The sequence below is a fragment of the Sapajus apella genome, unplaced genomic scaffold (genome assembly GCF_009761245.1).
Source record: "Sapajus apella isolate SASKATOON/1434 unplaced genomic scaffold, GSC_monkey_1.0 scaffold69, whole genome shotgun sequence".
Taxonomy (NCBI): domain Eukaryota; kingdom Metazoa; phylum Chordata; class Mammalia; order Primates; family Cebidae; genus Sapajus; species Sapajus apella.
The window spans coordinates 11,037,138-11,059,347 of record NW_022437009.1 but is presented as its reverse complement, the minus strand read 5'-3'; the positions used below and the strand labels follow the sequence as shown (position 1 = coordinate 11,059,347).

The 22,210-nt window shown below is 40.5% G+C and overlaps 1 protein-coding gene across 9 annotated transcripts in view; it reads right to left on the bottom strand.

Moving 5' to 3' along the window:
• The window catches only part of WDR47 (WD repeat domain 47), a 77,944-nt gene that overhangs the window by 32,188 nt on the left and 23,546 nt on the right, over nt 1–22,210 (bottom strand). For 3 of the 9 annotated variants that reach the window (XM_032249892.1, XM_032249895.1, XM_032249893.1), the window contains exons 3-7: nt 20,379–20,462; nt 16,356–16,461; nt 13,775–14,577; nt 6,823–6,949; nt 4,798–4,976 (exon numbers count right to left, since the gene is read on the bottom strand). In XM_032249892.1, coding sequence (XP_032105783.1) covers nt 4,798–4,976; nt 6,823–6,949; nt 13,775–14,577; nt 16,356–16,461; nt 20,379–20,462 — 1,299 coding nt within the window. The remainder of the gene's footprint in view (nt 1–4,797; nt 4,977–6,822; nt 6,950–13,774; nt 14,578–16,355; nt 16,462–20,378; nt 20,463–22,210) is intronic. The other 6 variants (XM_032249896.1, XM_032249900.1, XM_032249898.1 and 3 more) reach the window with 3 other exon arrangements.

The window sequence follows — 22,210 nt, the reverse complement described above, 5'->3', positions numbered from 1 at the left end:
AAAAATACAAAAAATTAGCTGGGCATGGTGGCGCGTGCCTGTAATCCCAGCTAATTTTTTGTATTTTTAGTAGAGACGGGGTTTCACCATGTTGACCAGGATGGTCTTGATCTCTTGACCTCGTGATCCACCCGCCTCGGCCTCCCAAAGTGCTGGGATTACAGGCTTGAGCCACCGCGCCCGGCCCATCTCTTTTCGTTTTTAGACAGAGTTTTGCTCTTGTTGCCCAGTCTGGAGTACAGTGGTGCAATCTCAGCTCACTGCAACCTCCACTTCCCGGGTTCAAGCAATTCTCCTGCCTCAGCCTCTTGAGTAGCTGGGATTACAGGAATGTGCCACCATGCCAGGCTACTTTTTTTGTATTTTTAGTAGAGACAGGGTTTCACCACGTTGGCCAGGCTGGTCTCGAATTCCTGACCTTGTGATCCACCTGCCTCGGCCTCCCAAACTGCTGGGATTACATGCATGAGCCACTGTACCTGGCCTTCTCTTCTTTCTATGCCCCTCAAAAGGAAGAAGCAAAATTTAAATCTGGGAATAATGACCTGCTGCAAGAGTAATTTGGAAGAATAAACATTAAGAGGAAAAGTACATTTTAATTTATAGATTCAATCTCCATTCAATTTGTCCTTGATACTAGGTATTGTAAAGCCCTAGCAGAGGCTCAAGCACATAAAACTAAAGAGTTCGGCCGGGCGCGGTGGCTCACGCCTGTAATCCCAGCACTTTGGGAGGCCGAGGCGGGTGGATCACGAGGTCAAGAGATCGAGACCATCCTGGTCAACATGGTGAAACCCCGTCTCTACTTAAAATACAAAAATTAGCTGGGCATGGTGGCGCACGCCTGTAGTCCCAGCTACTCGGGAGGCTGAGGCAGGAGAATTGCCTGAACCCAGGAGGCGGAGGTTGCGGTGAGCCGAGATCGTGCCATTGCACTCCAGCCTGGGTAACAAGAGCGAAACTCCGTCTCAAAAAAAAAAAAAAAAAAACTAAAGAGTTCTAGAAAAAAGAACTAAACAAAAATATATTAAAGGGTTAGAAAACAGAATAGATAAGAAAAGGTTAAAAGGATGACAAAATTTATGAGAAACTAACTTATAAAAACTTAGGATAAACATTAACAGATTAAGGAGATGACCTATTGAATGGGAGGAATATGTGCAAACTATTCATGCAACAAAATACTAATATCCAGAATATACAAAGAACTCAAACAACTCAACAAGAAAAAAACAAATATTAGCTGGGTGTAGTGGTGTGCGCCTGTAGTCTCAGCTACTCAGGAGGCTGAGGTCAGAGAATCACTCGACCCTGGGAAGTGGAGGTTGCAGTGGGTTGAGAGTGCACCACTACACTACAGCCTGAGTGACAGAGCCAAACCCTGTCTCAAAAAAGAAAAAGAAAGAAAAATTTCATGAAAAGGTAGGCAAAGCATATGAATAGCTATTTCTCAAAAGAAGACATACAAATGGCCAACAGGTATATTTTTTAGGTGCTCAAAATCATCAACCATCAGAGAAATGCAAATTAAGACCACATGAGGCCAGGCGCAGTGGCTCACGCCTGTAATCCCAGCACTTTGGGAGGCCGAGGCGGGTGGATCACGAGGTCAAGAGATCGAGACCATCCTGGTCAACATGGTGAAACCCCGTCTCTACTAAAAATACAAAACATTAGCTGGGCATGGTGGTGCGTGCCTGTAATCCCAGCTACTCAGGAGGCTGAGGCAGGAGAATTGCCTGAACCCAGGAGGCGGAGGTTGCAGTGAGCCGAGATCACGCCATTGCACTCTAGCCTGGGTAACAAGAGCGAAACTCCGTCTCAAAAAAAAAAAAAAAAAAAAAAAAAATAACACCTAAATATACTCTAAACTAAACCTAAATTACAAGAAAGAATTTAAATTCTAAGCCAGGTATGGTGGATCACACCTGTAATCCTAGCACTTTAGGAGGTCCAGGTAGGAGGATTGCCTGAGCTCAAGAGTTCAAGATCAGTCTGGACAACGCAGTGAAACTTTATCACTACAAACAATACAAAAACTAGTTGGTTGTGGTGGCCGGAGGATTGTTTTAGCCTGGTAGGTGGAGGTGGTCACCACACCACTGCACTCCAGACTGGGCGACACAGCAAGACCCTATCTCAAATTTAAAAAAAAAAAAAAAAAAAAAAAAAAGAATTTAAATTCTATTTATGAATGTCTTTAAAAGAAAAATGAATCTTCCCAAATAGCTTAGCTTTTTTTCTGAGGAAGTACATTGCTAACCACTATTGGGGAGGAGGATCATACAACCTTGCTATTTCATCTTCTCACTGCTAGACAGCTGTTTTCACTGCGAAATAAGTTGGTCAGAAATTCAAATTGCATCCATGACTTTTATGGCTATGAAGAAAACATCCAAAAACCAGAAACGGCAATTCCTCAAATAAGAATAATTCTGACAAGCCACTGACTTGATCAGAGGTGATAAGAAAATGATTCCCAAACTGGATGTTTAGAAGCCTACTTAGACTCTTGAGACCACCAGTTTAAACAATCCTTGTGTGAGCCAAGTACAATGGCTCATGCCTGTAATCTCAGAGCTTTGGTAGGCTGAGGCAGGAGGACCACTTGAGCCCAGGAGTTCAAGGTTACAGTGAGCTATGATCACACCACTGCACTCCAGCCTGGGGTGACAGAGCGAGACTCTGTCTCTATTTGAGGAACAAAAAGGCCAGGTGCAGTGGTTTACATCTATAATCCCAGCACTTTGAGTGGCCAAGGCAGGTGGATTTTGAGAGTTTGAGAGCAGCCTGACCAATACGGTGAAACCCTGTCTCTACTAAAAATACAAAAATTAGCCAGGCATGGTGGTGCACACCTAATCTCAGCTACTCCGGAGGCTGAGGCAGCACAATCACAATTAGCTGGGCATGGTGGTGTGCGCCTATAATCCCAACTACTTAGGACGCTGAGGCAGGAGAATCCCTTGAACCTAGAAGCAGAGGTTGCAGTGAGCTGAGATAGCACCACTGCACTCCAGCCTGGACGACAGAGCAAGGCTCCTTCTCAAAAAAAAAAAAAAAAAAAAAAAAAAAGAGCCAGGAGTGGTGGCTCACACCTGTAATCCCAGCACTCTGGGAGGCTGAGATGGAAGAATCCCTTTAGCCTGGGCAGTTGAGGCTGCAGCGAGCCATAATCAGGTTGCACTACTGCACTCCAGCCTGGACGACAGAATGAGACTCCGTTTCAAAAACAAACAAACAAACAAAAAACAAAACAAAACAAACAAAAAAAACAACCACTCCCTTTGTAAAGGTTTGAAGACAAAATCAATTTCAGGCTCACTGACTTGCACAACACTCAAGAGTTGTCAAGGAGATTACTTCCAATACTACTTAATCAAGTTAAGAGCTAACAGGCACCATTACAGTTACGTAATCGTAATCATGATAGCCAACATTTATAGCATACTTCCTATGTGCCAGGAACTGTTCTAAGTACATTTGCACATATTAATCACTTAATCTTCCAACAATCCTTGCTTATTGAAATATATATTATTTTACTGAATTCTAAACACACACATAAGACTGGGTGCAGTGGCTTATAACTTGTAATCCCAGAATTTTGGGAGGCTGAGGTGGGCGGATCACTTGAGCTCAGGAGTTCAAGACCAGGCTGGCCAACAGAGTGAAACCCCATCTCTACTAAAAAAAAATACAAAAATTAGCCAGGCATGGTGGTGCATGCCTGTAATCTCAGCTATTCAGGAGGCTGAAGCAGGAGAATTGCTTGAACCTGGGAGGCAGAGGTTGCAGTGAGCCAAAATCATGCCACTGCACTCCAGCCTGGGCAACAGAATAAACTCCATCTCAAGAATAAATAAATAAATTAATTAAATTAAATAATGAAAAACACACACATATATGTGTGTATATATTTCTCCTATAATTTTAAACAATAAATGTAATTCATATTGTTTTGGCAGAAATTATAAGAATTGTTTTAATATATTGCATGAAAAAAAAATCTGTAGGTTTAAGCACTTTAGTAACAATAAAAATAGCTGCTAATAACATAGTGCTTGCAAATGTGCCAGGTACTGTTCTAAGCACTTTACATAGATTAACTCTATTTATCCTCATGGTAACCTTATAAGAAGGTTAGAAGAAATAAGAAGTAGGTAAGGGTCAGCACAGTGGCTCACGCCTATAATCTCAGCCCTTTGGGAGGCCAAGGCAGACAGATCACTTGAGGCCAGGAGTTTTAGACCAGCCTGGGTAACATGGCAAAACCCCGTCTCTACAAAAAACACAAAGATTAGCTGGGTGTAGTGGTGTGTGCTGTAGTGCCAGCTACTCAGGAGGCTGAGACAGGAGGATCACTTGAGCCCAGGAAGTTGAGGCTGCAGTGAGCCAAGGCCGCACCTCTGCACTCCAGTCTGGGTGACAGAGTGACAGCCTTGTCTCAAAAAAAAAAAAAAACGTAGCAGATAAGGAGATAAAAAGAACTAGAGTAACTTTCACTAGATCCTCAGTTAACCTGGGACAGCTGGATCCACCTGGCAGTCGGCTGTGCAAAGGTTCAGCCTGTGCACTGACCCTCTGTACTCTTCTGCTCTAGTTGTTTAGGGAACAAAGACAAAACTAGATGAGCTCTCAGAATGCTGTGACTAGAAAGCAATATGTAACTCTACATTACTTGAAATGCTTAAAAAGTCTTAAAATGTCAAACTATACATAGAAAGTAGCAGTTATTGCATGTTTTAAATAGCTTTCAAATAACACCATATTTTAAAAAGTGACTAGAAGACCAACCTATTAAGGAATTGTTCAGTAAGGTTCTGCTGCTGATCAGGACCATCCTCCTGATTCACGCCTCCTTCAAGCAACATCTGTTGGTATATCTGCCGCTGTTGCTCCTTCTGTTCTAAATGCTGTTGATAGCGCAATCTTTGCCTATAATATTCTTGAAATTGTTCTGTTGAATCTCGAAGCTTAAAAATATTAGATAAAAAGAATATATTTGAGCAAACTATGACAGAATATGTCTTCACTCAGCAGTACCTCTTATAAATGCCAAATAAAATATACCATTAGCTATATTTAATAATCACAAAATACTTAATCTATTGCTCTTTAAAAAACAGTATGAGTCTTAATACTCAAGTGGATCGATTAATTTGCTTTATTCCACAGCAACAGACTGACCAAAATGAATGGTTGCCTTGGTTCCCTAACTCAAAATAAAAATACAAATTATAATGGTTACAAGGGGGACATGGTCACAGAATATGAATGTAGATAAAGACTAATACAAATCTGGCATTTCTTTAAAAATATCCATACTGAGGGATTGCATTAATATTTAATAAACAAAATGAAATACCAAGTTACCCCAACCAGAATGGCCATTATTAAAAAACAATAGATGTTGGCATGGATGCAGTAAAAAAAGAATGCTTACACACTGCTGGTGGGAATATAAATTAGTACAGTCTCTATGGAAAAAAACAGTATGGTGATTTCTCAAAAAACTAAAAGTAGAACTACCATTCAATCTGGCAATCCCACTGAGTATCCACCCAAAGGAAAATAAGTCATTATATCAAAAAGACACCTGCAAGTGTATGTTTATCGCAGCACAGTTCCCAATAGCCCTAACACATAGCACTAAAAAATGTTCCATGTACATTTGAGAAGGACATGTATTCTGCTATTATCGAGTGGAGTGTTTTATATGTGTCTGTCAGGTCTAGTTGGTTTACAGTATTGTTCAAGTCGTCTATATCCTAATTGCTCTTCTATTTAGATGTTTTATCCATTATTATGAGTAGGGTATTGAAGTCTCCAATTATCATTGCAAAACTATTTCTCCCTTCAGTTTTCTCAATATTTGCATTATATTTTAAAACTCTTATTGTTTGGTGCATATCCATGTACTTTTCATAATAATTTTTCTACTTTATTTTTTTAACGTTTTTTCTTGCATTGCTATAAAGAAATACATTCTTAATATTTAGTTGAAAACAAATAAAACACATATTCAACTTATGAAAACCACTTAACCCCTTCAAAGTGGCATACCACAGAAAATTGTTTGTCGGTTTTTGTTTGAGACAGTCTCACTTTGTTACCCAGGCTGGGGTGCAGAGGGGCAATGTTGGCTCACTGCAATCTCCGCCTCCCGAGTTCAAGCTGGGACTACAGGCATGCACCATCACGCCTGGCTAATTTTTTGTATTTTTAGTAGAGACGAGTTCACCATGTTGTCCAGGCTGGTCTTGAACTCCTGAGTTCAGGTTATCCACCTGTTTCAGTCTCCCAAAGTGCTAGGACTACAGGTGTGAACCGCTACACACAGCCTATATAAAACTTATAACCTTATTCACAATACAATTTCCTCACAAAAACACCAAAGAAAAATAATCTAGAACCCTGGACTTGGATAAAAGTTTTATTCTATATTTAAAATGTCTAATTTATTATTCTTAAATCTAATTGGTAAAAAACAGGGCATATATTTTAATAATGCAAACTAGCCATGTTTAATGTAAGCTCAATTACTTAAGTCCCAAAGCATATAAAACATGCAATGTCAACTGTGATATTTTAGATTTTTAATAAATTCACTTGTTAAAATTGTTCCAGAATACACAATGGCAACTAAACATGCTACATATTTGTTGGGGAGAGGAGAGAAAATAAACTAAGAAGAAGAAAGTCTATGTATCTTCTTTACTACTCCCAAATATCAGAAAATTATTTTTCAATTCTAAGTAAATTATATTACTTCTTACAAAGAGAATAACTCTGAAAAACACTAGGTATAGTAAATATTACCTCATTTTTTTCTTGTTTAGCTGGTCCTGGATTCTGTGCTCCATTTGCAGGCTCTTTTTCTGAAACTGAACTCTGGCCCAAGATTTCACTGCCAATAGGCCTCTGTGCATCAACAGGTGTATCACTTCTTCCAGAAACGTGCAAAAAAACAAAAAAGGCAGAGGTAGGAGTAAAGGAAAATATATTTTAGTTAGAGAAATTTTATTTTATTATTATTTTTGAGACGGAGTCTCTCTCTGTAGCCCAGAGGCTGGAGATTGTGCAGTGGCACAATCTCTGCTCACTACAACTTCCACCTCCCAGGTTCACGCAATTCTCCTGCCTGCCTCAGCCTCCAGAGTAGCTGGGATTACAAGGCCACCATCACGCCCACCTAATTTTTTGTATTTTTAGCAGAGATGGAGTTTCACCATATTGGCTAGGCTGGTTTCAAACTCCATAACCTCAAGTGATCCACCCTCCCCAGCCTCTCAAAGTGCTGGAATTACAGGCATGAGCCACCATGCTGGCCAAGAAATTTTAATTTAAAAAAATGGGCCAGGTACGGTGGCTCAAGCCTGTAATCCCAGCACTTTGGGAGGCCAAGGCGGGTGGATCACGAGGTCAAGAGATCGAGACCATCCTGGTCAACATAGTGAAACCCCGTCTCTACTAAAAATACAAAAAAAATTAGCTGGGCATGGTGGCGCGTGCCTGTAATCCCAGCTACTCAGAAGGCTGAGGCAGGAGAATTGCCTGAACCCAGGAGGCGGAGGTTGCAGTGAGCCGAGATCGCGCCGTTGCACTCCAGCCTGGGCAACATGAGTGAAACTCTGTCTCAAAAAAAAAAAAAAAAAAAAAAAAAAATGAGTAGGCCAGGCACAGCGGCTCACACCTATAATCCCAGCACTTTGGGTGGCCAAGGCAGGCAGCTCACTTAAGCTCAGAAGTTCGAAACCAACCTGAGCAACACAGTGAAACCCAGTCTCTTAAAAAAAAAATTAGCTAGGCATGGTGGGGCGCTTGTGGTCCCAGCTACTTGGGAGGTTGAAGTGGGAGGATCACCTGATCCTGGGAGGTGGAGGTTACAGTGAGCCAAGATCACACCACTGCACTCAAGCCTGGGTGACAGAGTGAGATCTTGTCTCAAAAAATACAAAAAGAAGATTTAGCCTAAGTGTTTATAAGCCATATACAAATAGATTTATTTTTCTTTCTTCTCTTAAAAACACCACAAAAAGGATTTTTAAAAATAGAAAGGTCTTGGGCCGGGCACAGTGGTTAATGCCTGTAATCCCAAAACTTTGGGAGGCTGAGGTAGGTGGCTCATGAGGTCAGGAGTTTGAGGCTAGCCTGGCCAACAAAGTGAAACCCCATTCCTACTGAAAGTACCAAAATTAGCCAGGCATGGTGGTGCGTCCCTATAGTCCCAGCTACTTGGGAGGCTGAGGCAGGAGAATCGCATGAACCTGGAAGGCGAAGGTTGTGGTGAGCCAAGTTCGCACCACTGTACTCCAGCCTGGGTGACAGAGCAAGACTCCGCCTTAAAAAAAAAAAAAAAAAAAAAAAAAAAAGGAACGTCTTAAAGGAGGGGTACCATGTTATTAGGCAGGGATAGTGAGAGTAGGGTCTCCAGTTTAAAATCAGCTGTGTGGCCTAGGGACAGTCACTTATATTCTCTGTGGTCCAGCTTATAATAGACTAATGAATATGAATAATAGGTTAGATAATATAATGCCTAAATTCTCTTTATATAGACTTACGGTGGTGTTATCTAAACATTTTTTCCCTCCAATATATTTCTATATGATTTTAAGAATTTTTGAGATTTTATTAAAAGACTTTATTTGAGGCCGGCCATGGTGGCTCACACCTGTAATCCCAGCACTTTGAGAGGCCAAGGTGGGCAGATCACAAGATCAGGAATTTGAGACGAACCTGACCAACATGATGAAACCCCATCTCTACTAAAAATACAAAAATTAGGCTGAGCACAGTGGCTCACACCTGTAATCCCAGCACTTTGGGAGACCGAGGCAGGCAGATCATGAGGTCAGGAGTTCGATACCAACCTGATCAACATGGTGAAACCCTGTCTCTACTAAAAATACAAAAATTAGCGAGGCATGGTGGATAATGGCCTCTCCAAGTAGAAGCTTACAAGACATATCAAAATACAGTTCTAGGGTTCAGGAAAGCAAAGCTGGATAGTTATCTTCACAAAGCATCATTAGTTAGGAGCCTATACTCCTGAGCACCTAAACATACATGCACAGACATCTAGAGGAGAAAGACTGAGGAAGAGTTTTTTGGCTATCAGGCTCTACTGTAAACTACTAATGACCACAAGAAGTCCCCTTTTATGTCCACAGAGAAGAATTTGTAAGAGGTATTAACTGTATAAAGAATAAAATAATCTTCAAAAAGTAACATTTCATTTAATTTTGCAACATATGCAGAACTTCCGTATGCATTATCTCATTTAACTTGCACAATAACCTGTGAAATAGGTTATAAGACCCATTTCACAGAGAGGTAACACACTCAAAAAACAAGTGATTTTCCTAAGATTGCATAGCTAGAAAATAAGAATTTGAACTTAAACTCAGGCCATCAGACTCCAACTCCAACGCTGGTCCATGCCTGAAATACATGCATTACAAGCTTATATATTTCAAATAATTTTTCTCCATTTTAAGTGTTTCTGTTCAAGTGAAAAGATATCCTTACAAAATATTACACACTCCCTTTCTTTCATGTTTTATCTTCTTGTTCACCATAGTTTCAATCACTGTATCCCTGATATTGTAGTGTGTTGTTCGCACATAGTAATCACCGAAAAAAAGTTTTTTTTGAGAAAGGATCTTGTTGCCACCCAGACTGGAGTACAGTGATGCAATCAAGGCTCACTGCAGCCTCAACCTCCTGGGCTCAATCAGTCCTCCCACCTCAGCCTGCCAAGTAGCTGTGACTACAGGCACATGCCACCATGCCTGACTAATATTTTTGTATTTTTCTGTAGAGACAAGTTTTCACCATGTTGCCCAGGATGGTCTTGAACTCCTGGGTTCCAGTGATCCACCATGCCCAGCCTGAAATATGTTTTAAATGGATACTGACTTAAAAAAAAAAAAAAAAAACGATACTGACTTCAAGTATTTCTAGTAGTACTCTTTATGATCTAATTGAGCTTCCATACATATGTATTCTTTTTTAAATAAATAGAGACGGGGGTCTTGCTATATTGCCCAAGCTGGTCTCAAACTCCTAGCCTCAAGTGATCCTCCCATCTCAGTCTCCCAAAGTGCTGGCATTACAGGTATGAGCCATCACACTGGCTCAATATATTTTAAATGAAAATATGTTAAAAAATAAGTAAATTTCTTCCAAAGTAAATTTGTATACTTTATCCACAGGACAGTAACTCTCTCACATTTCATTAGCAGTCCTTTTTGACACACTATCCTTATCAAAGCTATGAGCTTTGAAGGAAAGAAATTCACATTCATTGAGTACCAATCACATGCTTGCCAATCATACAAGCTTTATCTCATTTTGCAAACCAACATTTTATTATATACAGGAGATAACTGAGGCTCAGACAGACTAAATAACTTTCCCAAGGTCACATAGTCAGTAAATGGCAAAGCTATTGTTCAGACCTATGTCTGACTTTAAAGACTATGTTCTATTTATTATTCAACACCACTCTGCCTTGTAAGTTTTCTAATTTCAGAGGTATGACAAATGTTTTCTGAATTATTGCTACTCATGTAATAACACCTGTATTACTTAATTTTTGACATGTCACATTTTACCTCTCTGCTTTTTCTACAATGGTCTAATCTTACACTTCACTTCTTTACATCTTTATCCAGATGTTCCTCAATTTCTACTAATTTATGTAGCAAACAGGACATGTACAGTCAGATTTGGCTTGATTTTTGTGTATCTTTTCTCTATACAAAGTCAATATTACTGATGCAGAAGTCCAAATGTCATTCATACACTGACCAAGAAGCTACTGTCATCTTATTTTTATTTGTCGAGACAGAGTCTTGCTCTGTCACCAGGCTGGAGTGCAGTGGCATAATCTCGGCTCACTGCAACCACTGTCTGCATCCTGGGTTCAAGTGATTCTCCTGCTTCAGCCTCCCAAGTAGCTGGGACTGCAGGCATGCACTACCATGCCCAGATAATTTTTTTTTTGTATTTTTAGTAGAGAGGGGGTTTCATTATGTTGGCCAGGCTGGTCTCAAACTCCTGACCTCGTGATCCACCCACCTTGGTCTCCCAAAGTCCTGGGATTACAGGCGTGGGCCACTGCACCTGGCCACCTTTTTTCTTTTTGAGATGGAGTTTGCCTCTTGTTGCCCAGGTGGGAGTGCAACAAAAGTGATCTTGGCTCACTGCAACCTGGGCATCCCAGGTTCAAGCAATTCTCCTGCCTCAGCCTCCCAAGTAGCTGGGACTACAGGCACGTGACACCACGCCTGGCTAATTTTGTATTTTTAGTAGCGATGGGGTTTACCATGTTGGCCAGGCTGGTCTCGAACTGCTGACCTCAGGTGATCCACCCACCTCAGCCTCCCAAAGTGCTGGGATTCCAGGCGTGAGCCACCACGCCCAGCCAGATTCTGTCATCTTATATACACAGAAGAGTATCAGCAGTTCCCCCAGAATTGAAGCTCAGCATTCCAGAAAATGAGAATTTTCTCTAAAAGCGCTGAGAAATCCAACAAATGCTTATTAATAAAATTGACTCTATCAATGCTCAAGGCTTCCCATTCCTTTGAGATTTATTTATTGATTTTTATTTTTTTGAGACCAAGTCTCCCTCCGCCAGGCACCAGGCTGGAGTGTAGTGGCACGATCTCGGCTCACTGCAACCTCCGCCTCCCAGATTCAAGCAATTCTCCCACCTCAGCCTCCCGAGTAGCTGGGACTACAGGCACTCACCACCGTGCCCAGCTAATTTTTATATTTTTAGTAGAGACAGGGTTTCACCATGTTGGCCAGGATGGTCTCGATCTCTTGACCTCATGATCCATCCACCTCGGCCTCCCAAAGTGCTGGGATTACAGGCGTGAGCCACCGCGCCCAGCCTCCTTTGAGATTTAAATAGGATGCTTCTATATGAAATATAATTATTCATGTTCATCACTAGATATTATCTTTATCTTTCAAAAATGAAATATAGAACAATACAGTACCTTAAAAAGTTGCCCTACCCTTTAGGAAGTCCCTCACTTAACCTGATTCAAATTAGATTATCCTCTCTAAAGAACGTGAAAGAAAATATCACAATCCTCTCTACAACCTCAGAGCAACTTAATAGAAAAGGCTTCCCCAAACATCTATCCTGTATTTCTTATGCCTTAACTAAAGATCTCCACTTGCTCTAATTATTATTATTTTTTGAGATGGAGTCTCACTCTGTCACCCAGGCTGGAGTGCAGTGGCGTGATCTAGGTTCACTGCCACCTCTGCCTCCCAGGTTCAAGCAATTTTCCTGCCTCAGCCTCCCAAGTAGCTAGGACTACAGGTATGCACCACCACATCCAGCTAATTTTTGTATTTTTAGTAGAGATGGGGTTTCACCACGTTGGCCGGGCTGGTCGTCTTGAACTTCTGACCTCAAGTGATCCACCCACCTCGGCTTCCCAAATTGCTGGGATTATAGGCCTGAGCCACTGCTCCCAGCTCACTTGCTCTCATTAGAAACAAACTGAGTCCTCTGCAAAGAATGGTTCCAACTATCCTATGTAATGTGAAAATGTTTCATTTTTGTCTCTTTCATGAAATACATTTATTGAAGTCAACACTAATACTTCACAGTGGCAACTCCGAATTATGGAAAACCATCCATACATCCTCATGGGTTTCCTGGAAAAATGAGGCAGAAAGTTTCCTAACCCTAAAATAAACAACTGTTGATCAAGAGTTTGTTATTTCATGCCAGGTTTGAAGGAAAAACTGAATGGTGGCTTTAACATTTCCTTCATATATATAAGAATCACTAAACTGGGCGCGACGGCTCATACCTGTAATCCCAGCACTTTGGGAGGCTGAGGTGAGCAGATCATGAGGTCAGGTGTTCAAGACCTACCTGGTCAACATGGTGAAACCCCATCTCTACCAAAAAATACAAAAATTAACTGGACATGGTGGCACATACCTGTAATCCCATTTACTCAGGAGGATGAGGCAGGAGAACTGCTTGAACTGGGACCCGGGAAGCGGAGGCTGCAGTGAGCTGAGATCATGCCACTGCACTCCGTCTCAAAAAAAGTGGAAATAATTATAGAGTTTTATGTTCTAGTTATCTGCTACAGTACTATGTACAGAAGAAAAAAGTATAAACAACCCAGGATCCAAAAACTAAAAATATATAAAGATTTTTCGGCCAGGCATGGTGGCTCATGCCTGTAATCCAAGCACTTTGGAGGGCAAGGCGGGCAGATTACCCAAGGTCAGGAGGTCAAGACCAGTCTGACCAACGTGGTGAAACCCCGTTTTAACAACAACAAAAAAATATTTTTCTCATATAATTTTAATTATCAAAAATTTTAAACCCTTACTAAAGTATTAAGGACTAACTTTCAACTAAAGGGACCTGAACATTAAGAAAACATACACTCTCCCAGACATGGTGGTTCACATCTGTAATCCCAAAACTCTGGGAGGCCAAGGCAGGATTATCGCTTGAGTCTAAGAGCTTGAGATCAGCCTGTGAAACCCCATCTCTATCAAATATACAAATGTAGCCGAGTATAGTGGTGTGTGCCTGTAGTACTAGCTACTCAGGAAGGCTGATTTGAACCTGGGAGATTGTGCCAGTGTACTCAAGCCTGAGATAGAGCCAGACCCTATCTCAAAAAAAAAAAAAAAACAAAAACAGAAAAGAAAAACACACTATAATTAGATTACCTCAAACTTCTGAAGATTTTCTGTTTTATAAGCAAATGCTTACCGCTCAGGGGATTCTTCATAAATACTGTGACATTCTGTATTCTCAAGCATGAGGCTTCTACTGAGGTTTTGTACCCCTGGATAATGGAAGTTAGCAAAGGAGTGTGACATTGGAGAAGTTTTGTTTCCAAGGTCTGAAATTCTCTTATCATGACTGGTTAGTCCACAAGTGAGGCCATCTAAAGCAGGATTCAGGGAGCGGGTCATGTAGGCATCAGCTGACTGAGGTCTTCTCATGGGGGATGAGGGATAGGGAGACAGTTTGCTGATAAGAGGAGTCAAAAGATCAGCATATGCAGCTTTTGTAGGTTTCAGAAGTTTGTCAACATGAATATTAAGCATTTTCTGTTCAAAAGCACAAGAGAAGACAGAAGATGGAAGATTCTGAAGCCATGACAGTAAACTCAGATCCAAATCATCACAACCATTACCACATAAGAGGTCGATGCCAAGAAGCACTTCGCTTTCTGTAATTTCTTCTCCAGTTGCTTTACTCTGACAAAATTCTACACAGCATTCATAAAGTAGGCCTTTCATTACAAGCTGAAATAAACGATTGTTACTCGCTTTAAAACCAGCTTCGCTTAGCTTCCTATCAGCAGGGATGAATTCTGCAACCATGACACAAGCCTCTTCAAAACAGTGAACTCGTGCAGTGCTGGGATTCCAGTCCTTAAACTCAGCATGATTGGTCAGACGAGGCAAAGTCAACAGCAAACAGAGCTTACTGTAGTCATCTTTAGAAGGACAGTACTCTTCTAGAGCATGTAAACATTGCACAGCTTCTTGCATGGTAAATTCCAGCTGTAAGAAAAATGTAAACGATCAAATAATGACTATAAAAAACATGCTGTGAAATATGAAAACAATGAGATACAAAGGATAAATTACATTGTCACAGAATACTCATATAATTTGTAGGATATGTAACAGCTTTCAAAAAACCAAAATGTTTTCACAAGTAAAATAAAAATAAAAAATTTGGTTAATTAGCACATTAAACTTTTATCTATAAAAACAGTGTTTTATTATAATTCAGGCTTAAGATAAGATCTCACTATGCTGCTCACGCTGGAGTGCAGTGGTTATTCATACACACAAATGTAGTGAACTACAGGCTTGAACTTCTGGGCTCAAGTGATCCTCCAGCCTCAGCCTCTAAAGTTGCTGGGACCACTGGTGTGCCACACTGCGCCCAGCTCTCAAATATACAATTTTTTAAGGGTAAGAATAATTAAGTTTTCTAGAAATGAAAATTGAAGCATGCCAACATTCATTATTTATAAAGCTTGCTATTACTCCAGCTTACCCAAAAGGCAAAAGAGCCATTCTGTTAGTCCAAACTTACCTTAGGGCAAAATTGTGTGGGGATAAAAGTTAAGAAAAGGGAACGGCTACAGTTGACTTACTACAAAACAATCCACAGACAGAACAAAAAGGAAGCTTAGCTGAGAGACAAAATATAACAATTTGTATAGTGAATTCTGTCTTTGAATCATAAGCTTTTAATGATGTAACCGCAGAGCTCAACTGGTCCAGCCTCCATATCTTACATAAGGGAAAAGTAAGGGAACACATTTACCAAGGTAATTCAGTTGATTATTGGCAAAGACAGAAGAAAAAATAGGTCTCCTAACTCACGTTCCGGTGTTCTTTTCACTTTTGAACATCCTTATCTGGCAAATACTTCTCTATCTCAAAGTCCCCACTGTAAAATTCAATAAAAAACTATAAAATGTGGTTTTTGCCACAGTCTCAAGGTTTGTGCCTCTCTAAAATTCCTATGTTGAAATCGTAATCCCACAATGTAATGGTATTAGAAAAGTAGGGCCTTTGCAAGGTGACTAGGTCAGGAGTGCTCAGCCCTCATGAATTAGATTAGTACCCACATGAGACCCGAGAGCTGGCTAGCCTCTTTAACCAGGTGAAGGACACAGCTAGAAGGCACCATTCACGAACCAGGGTACAGGCCCTCACCAGACACTGAATCTGCTGGAAACTTATCTTGGACTTCCTAGCTACTAGAACCGTGAGAAACTTCTATTGTTTACAAGCCCCCTAGTTTATATTTTGTTGCAGCAGCTCAAAAGGACTAAGACACTTTACTTCAGTGAACAGTTACTAGAACTTAATAAGTTTTCTCAGTTTTAGTTATTAACACTGAAACTTTAAAAGTCACTTTTCTAATCAAAATAAATTTTCATTTTGAAGACAAACATTTCAACAAAAAACTATCTCTAGATCAAAGAAATACTGAAAAGACAGAGAAAAAGAAAATAAACATAACCAATACACTTCTTGGATAAAAAAAGGAATGATGAAGAGTCATCAAGTCAAACCTTATTTATTGCTAACTTACCTTAAACAAGAGACGCACACACTCTTCAACTAGCTAGCTAGTTATATATATTGGCTTAAACAATAGAACAAGTTTAGAAGCACTAAACTTTGAAAATACTACATCTAGAAAACAGTAGATCTTGCCCCACCCCAGTTCGTAGAAACTGTGAAAATTTGTGATGCTAATCTTTTGTTTTAGTGACTAAAATACTTATGACTGAAAACAAGACTAGGGCGCAAACCTTCAGGAATAAAAATCTTACATGCTGGGGCTCATCTTCTGCTGACATTGCATTGTTAACACATAAAGCTTCTAAAAACTTCTGCTTCAGAATAATATAACGAAACCTGTGGGAAAAAATGAAACATTAATTCTCCAATGTCTGATGTCAAATAAAAGTTACTATATAAGTACCTTTGCTTTAGGAAAAGTATTCAAATAATTTACTAAGCTTCTTATCACATTGAAGCCATAACTGAAGAAATTTTAGTCACAAATAATCACAATTTAACACTCAGAGAATAAATTTCTATTTCCAATATTAATTCTAAACAAAAATCCAATTTTTATGGAAGATATCAAATGTTACCTAATATTAAATCAAAAGTCTTTTATATCCAATGTTTTGTTTACCTAACATACATCCAGTTTTTTTTTTTTTTTTTTTTTTTTTTTTTTGAGACGGAGTTTCGCTCTTGTTACCCAGGCTGGAGTGCAATGGCGCGATCTCAGCTCACCGCAACCTCCGCCTCCTGGGTTCAGGCAATTCTCCTGCCTCAGCCTCCTGAGTAGCTGGGATTACAGGCACGCGCCACCATGCCCAGCTAATTTTTTTTTGTAGTTTTAGTAGAGACGGGGTTTCACCATGTTGACCAGGGTGGTCTCGATCTCTTGACCTCGTGATCCACCCGCCTCTGCCTCCCAAAGTGCTGGGATTACAGGCGTGAGCCACCGCGCCCGGCCAGTTTTTTTTTTATTAAAAAAATTTTAATTGACAAATAACAGTATATATTTATAGGGTATGTTACATTTTTAAATACCTATACATTCAAAAAGATTAAATCAAATTATTTTCTTTTTAAATATGAGAAAAGTCTAATTAAAATGTGGCTAAAAGGGTAGGAGGAAATGAACATTTCTAAAAAGTCACAAAATAAGCACAGACTTGAAGCTTTTATTTTCTTTCTCTTTTTTAGAGACAGGGTCTTCTGCTCTGTCACCCAGATTGGAGTGCAGTGACATGATCATAGCTCATCACAGCCTCAAATTCTTGGCTCAAGCAATCCTCCTGCCTCAGCCTCCCAAGCAGCTAGGACTGCAATTGTGTGCCACAGCACCTGGCCAATTTTTTAAATTGTTTTGTAGAGACAGGGTCTCACTTTGTTGCTCAGGCTGATCTCAAATTCCTGGCTTCAAAATATTCTCTTTCCTCAGACTCCCAAAGTGCTCGGATTACAAGTATGAGCCGCTGCACCCAGTCCCAATCTAAAGCTTTTTAACAAAAAATTTTCAGTGAGGGGAAGGGATAGCAAAAGAATCTGCCTAACTTGTCTAAAAAACAAAAGCTTTATTGCCTGAAGCAACTTATAGAAAAAGTCTTTTTCTTTTTTTTTTTTTTTTTTTTAAGACAGAGTTTCGCTCTTGTTGTCCAGGCTGGAGTGCAGTGTCATGATCTTGGCTCACCACAACCTACGCCTCCCAGGTTCAAGTAATTCTCCTGCCTCAGCCTCCCAAGTAGCTGGGATTACAGGCATACACCACCATGCCGGCTAATTTTATATTTTTTAGTAGAGATGGGGTTTCTCCATGTTGGTCAGGCGGGTCTCCAACTCTTAACCTCAGGTGATCTACCCGCCTCCGCCTCCCAAAGTGCTGGGATTGCAGGCATTAGCAATCATGCCAGGCCTAGAAAAAGTGTTTCTAAGGCTTGAAAGAAAAAAATAATGAACCTTCAGTCATTCTTTCAGCCACTGTTGTAGTAGCAAATTGTGTCCAATAAAACAGGTGACTCTGCCTTCAAAAAGAGGGTCACCTAATAAATTATATGAAATATTCAGAGTTTAGCAAGGCCTCAAAGAAGTACGAAACCAATTGTACGGAGGGGTAGGAAGTAAAAAAAAGACATAATATCTGACTCTAAGAAGACAATCAGGAGTGTACCAGGTAAAGGTAAGAGACGGTGAAAGGATTAATATTCCAGATATGTGAAGAATGTACGAATGCAAAGAACTATCAAATAGCATGGTCTGAACAGCAAATCAAAAAATAAGAAGTACAACTTCTGATAATGATAGAGTAACTTGTATCTGGCTAACCTTTCTGCATATAACAACAATAAATCCTAGATAAAATATAAAGAATGACTATTTTGTTTTATTTTATTTATTTTTTTGAGACAGAGTCCTGTTCTGTTGCCCAGGCTGGAGTGCAATGGCATGATCTCAGCTCACTGCAACCTCTGCCTTCCGGGTTCAAGCAATTCTCCTGTCTCAGCCTCCTGAGTAGCTGGAATTACAGGCACCTGCCACCATGCCCAGCTAATAGTTTTTGTATTTTTAGTAGAGACAGGATTTCACCATGTTGGCCAGACTGGTCTCCAACTCCTGACCTCAGGTGATCTGCCCTCCTCAGCCTCCCAAAGTGCTGGGATTACAGGCGTAAGCCACTGTGCCCAGCTTCAAAAAATGACTATCTTGAATGCACTGGAAAACAATAAAAAACTGGCATAACTAGAGGGAAGTCAATCCTTTAAAAAAAAAAAAAACAGAAATTTAAGGGGTCAAATTCAAAGGCATAAGGCTTTCCAGCTGAAGGCACCCCCTAGTTCATACTGTGTGAGTTAGAAGTCAAAGAAAAAGCTGTAGGCTTGAGGAGTCAACAAAAAGTCTGGTTACTGGCTGAGCAAGGTGGCTCACACCTGTAATCCCAGCACTTTGAGAGGCCAAGACAGGAGGATCATTTGAGCCCAGGAGTTTGAGAACAGCCTGGGCAACAAAGTGAAACCTGGTCTCTATAAAAAATTTAAAAATTAGGCCAATGGGTGGCATACGCCCGTGGTCCCAGCTACACAGGAGTCTGAAGGAGGAAAATCACTTGAGCCCAGGAGGTCAAGGCTACAGTGAGCTGTGTTCACACCACTGCACTCCAGCCTGGACAACAGAATGAGACCATGTCTCAAAAAAAAAAAAGTTTGGTACTACCGGAGCAGCTAAAAAATGAGAGGAAGATCCAAAAACAGAGGGAGCCACAGTAGGAAACATACCAAAATCTACTGTATAAACTTAGTTGCCCAAATCCCTGGCTATCCCCTAAACTATAAAGATGCAAGGGAGACTCCAAGGAGCCTGGAGAAAACAGATGGAGTCCAAAGAACTGAGCAGAGATTTTGGGTGGTGCCCACAAACGGGGAGAAAGAGTCTGCATTTTGAGGCTACCTAAGTTAAATAATTGCCCATATAAAAATCAAACCTTTTATATAGGAAGAGAACAGAATTCAGAGCCTCAAGAGTGACTCTATAATGTACAGGTTACATTCATAAAATAATTAGACATAGTTAAAAAAAAGAAGGTGACTCACAATTAAGAGAAAAGGTAATCATTAGAAATAGCCTGATAGAAACAGATGTCCAAATTACCAAGCAAGGACTACACTAGCATACAAGGAGCTACTCTCAGTATGTTGAAGGACCTAAAGGAAAATATAATCATAATGAATGAACAGACGGGAAAATCTTACCAAAAAAATTATAAAATTTGAAAATGAAAAGTATAATATTTGAAATGAAAAATTCACTGTTGAATTTGAAGCTGCAGTGAGCTATACACACGCCACTGCACATCAGTCTGGGTGATAGAACAAGAACCTGTCTTAAAATTTATCATCAGATTGCTAATAGCAAAAGAAAGGGTCAGTTAACATTAAATTAATTTAAAATAACCCAAAGAACATAGGGGAAGCCTGGGGCAACATGACGAAACCCCATCTCTAAAAAACAAAAATACAAAAATACTCCACACACCTGGAGTCCCAGCTACTTGAAAGGCTGAGGTGAGAGGACTGCTTGAGCCCAGGAGATCAAGGTTACAGTAAGCCATGATCATGCCACCACACTCCAAACTGGGTGACAGAGAGAGATCAGTTTGTTTACTCTCTGCTCAAAGCCAGTGGAGAAAGAAAAATAAAAATGAAATTTTTTGTTTATTGTTTTGTTTTGCTAAGCTTCTACCAATGATAAGACACTAAAAACTTCAGATGAAATCTTACCTTTTTTTGTCAAATTTTTCCATACATTCTAGAGGCTGAATGAACTGAAGAACTTCATCCCATTGACCATCAAGTATTAGCTGCCTAAATTTAAAAAAACAACAACAAAACAAAACAAACCAGCATGTCACCAAATTCAGATTATACTAATTAAAAGCAGAATAGATGACAAAACAGCATTTAAACTTCATAAAGCACATAATAATGAGATTAACATTTCATCTGATTCCTAAAACAAAATGAAACAAATTTCTCATAACTTTTTCTTTTTTTTTTTTTGAGATGAAGTCTCACTTTGTTGCCCAGGTTGGAGCGCAATGGCACAATCTCGGCTCACTGAAACCTCCATCTCCTGGGTTCAAGTGATTCTCCTGCCTCAGCCACCTGAGGAGCTGGGACTACAGGCACGCACCACTACATCCTGCTAATTTTTTTGTATTTTTAGTAGAGACAGGGTTTCACCATGTTGGCCAGGCTGGTCTTGAACTCCTGACCTCAGGTGATCCACCAACTGCCTCGGCTTCCCAGAATGCTGGCACTACAGGCATCAGCCACCTCACCCGACCTAAATTTTTCACAACTTATTTGTAAGAACATATACTATATGAGAAGAATTTGTGAATCCGCAACCACTCATATTAATGTGATTGTGGTTTTTTACTTATGTAAAAACACTGAACTAAGCTTAAAAGTTCTCTTATTTCCATATTCATCTTACAGTTTTAAAGCTACTATATATTATTTTAAGAACAAGTGGCTGCGCACAGTGGCTCATGTCTGTGGTCCCAGCACTTTAGGAGGCTAAGAGAGACAAACCACTTAGCTTAGGAGTTCAAAATCAGCCTGGGAAACATGGCAAATCCTGTTTCTACAAAAAATACAAAAATTAGCTGGGCAGGGGGTGCACACCTGTGGTCCCAGCTACTCGGGAGGCTGAGGTGGGAGGATCAATTGAGTCCAGATGAGCTTGAGATTGCACCACTGCGCTCCAACCTGGGCAACAGAGTGAGACCCTGTCTCAAAAAAAAAAAAAAAAAGAAAGAAAGAAAGAACAGGTGATCACTTGAGCCCACAAGTTCAAGACTAGCCTGGGCAACATGCAAAACCCAATCTCTATCCAAAAAATTAAAATTAGCTGGGCATGGTGGTGCATGCCTATAGTCCCAGCTACCGAGGAGGTTGAGGTGGGATGATCGCTTGAGTCAAGAAAGTCAAGGCTGCAGTGACCATGGTCTTGCCACTGCACTCCAGCCTGGCAGCCTAGGTAACAAAGCCAGACACTGTTTCAAAAAAAAAAAAAGAAAGAAAATGGAAAGATTTTAAAAAGCTGGGAGTGGGACAGGTATGGTGGCTCATATCTATAATCTCAGCACTTTGGGAGGTCGAGGCAGGCAGATCACCTGAGGTCAGGGGTTGGAGACCAGCCTGGTCAACATGGCGTAACCCCATCTCTACTAAAAGTATAAAAAGTAGCCAGACATGGTGGCAGGTGCCTGAAGCTTAGGCAGGGAGAATCACCTGAACCTGGGAAGTGGAGGTTGCAGTGAGCCAAGGTCACACCACTGCACTCCAGCCTGGGCGAGAGTGAGACTCCATGTCAAAAAAAAAAAAGCTGGGAGTGGTGGCTCATATCTGTAATCCCATCATGTCAGGAGGCTGAGGCAGCATGTCAAAAACCCATCTCAACTGTGGGTGATTTTGCACACCCTCAAGACATCTGGCAACATCTGAAGACATTTTTGGCAGTCACAACTGGGGATACTACTGGCATCTAGTGGGTGGAAGTCGGGGATGCTCTTAAACATCCTACAACAAAGGACAACCCTCCACAA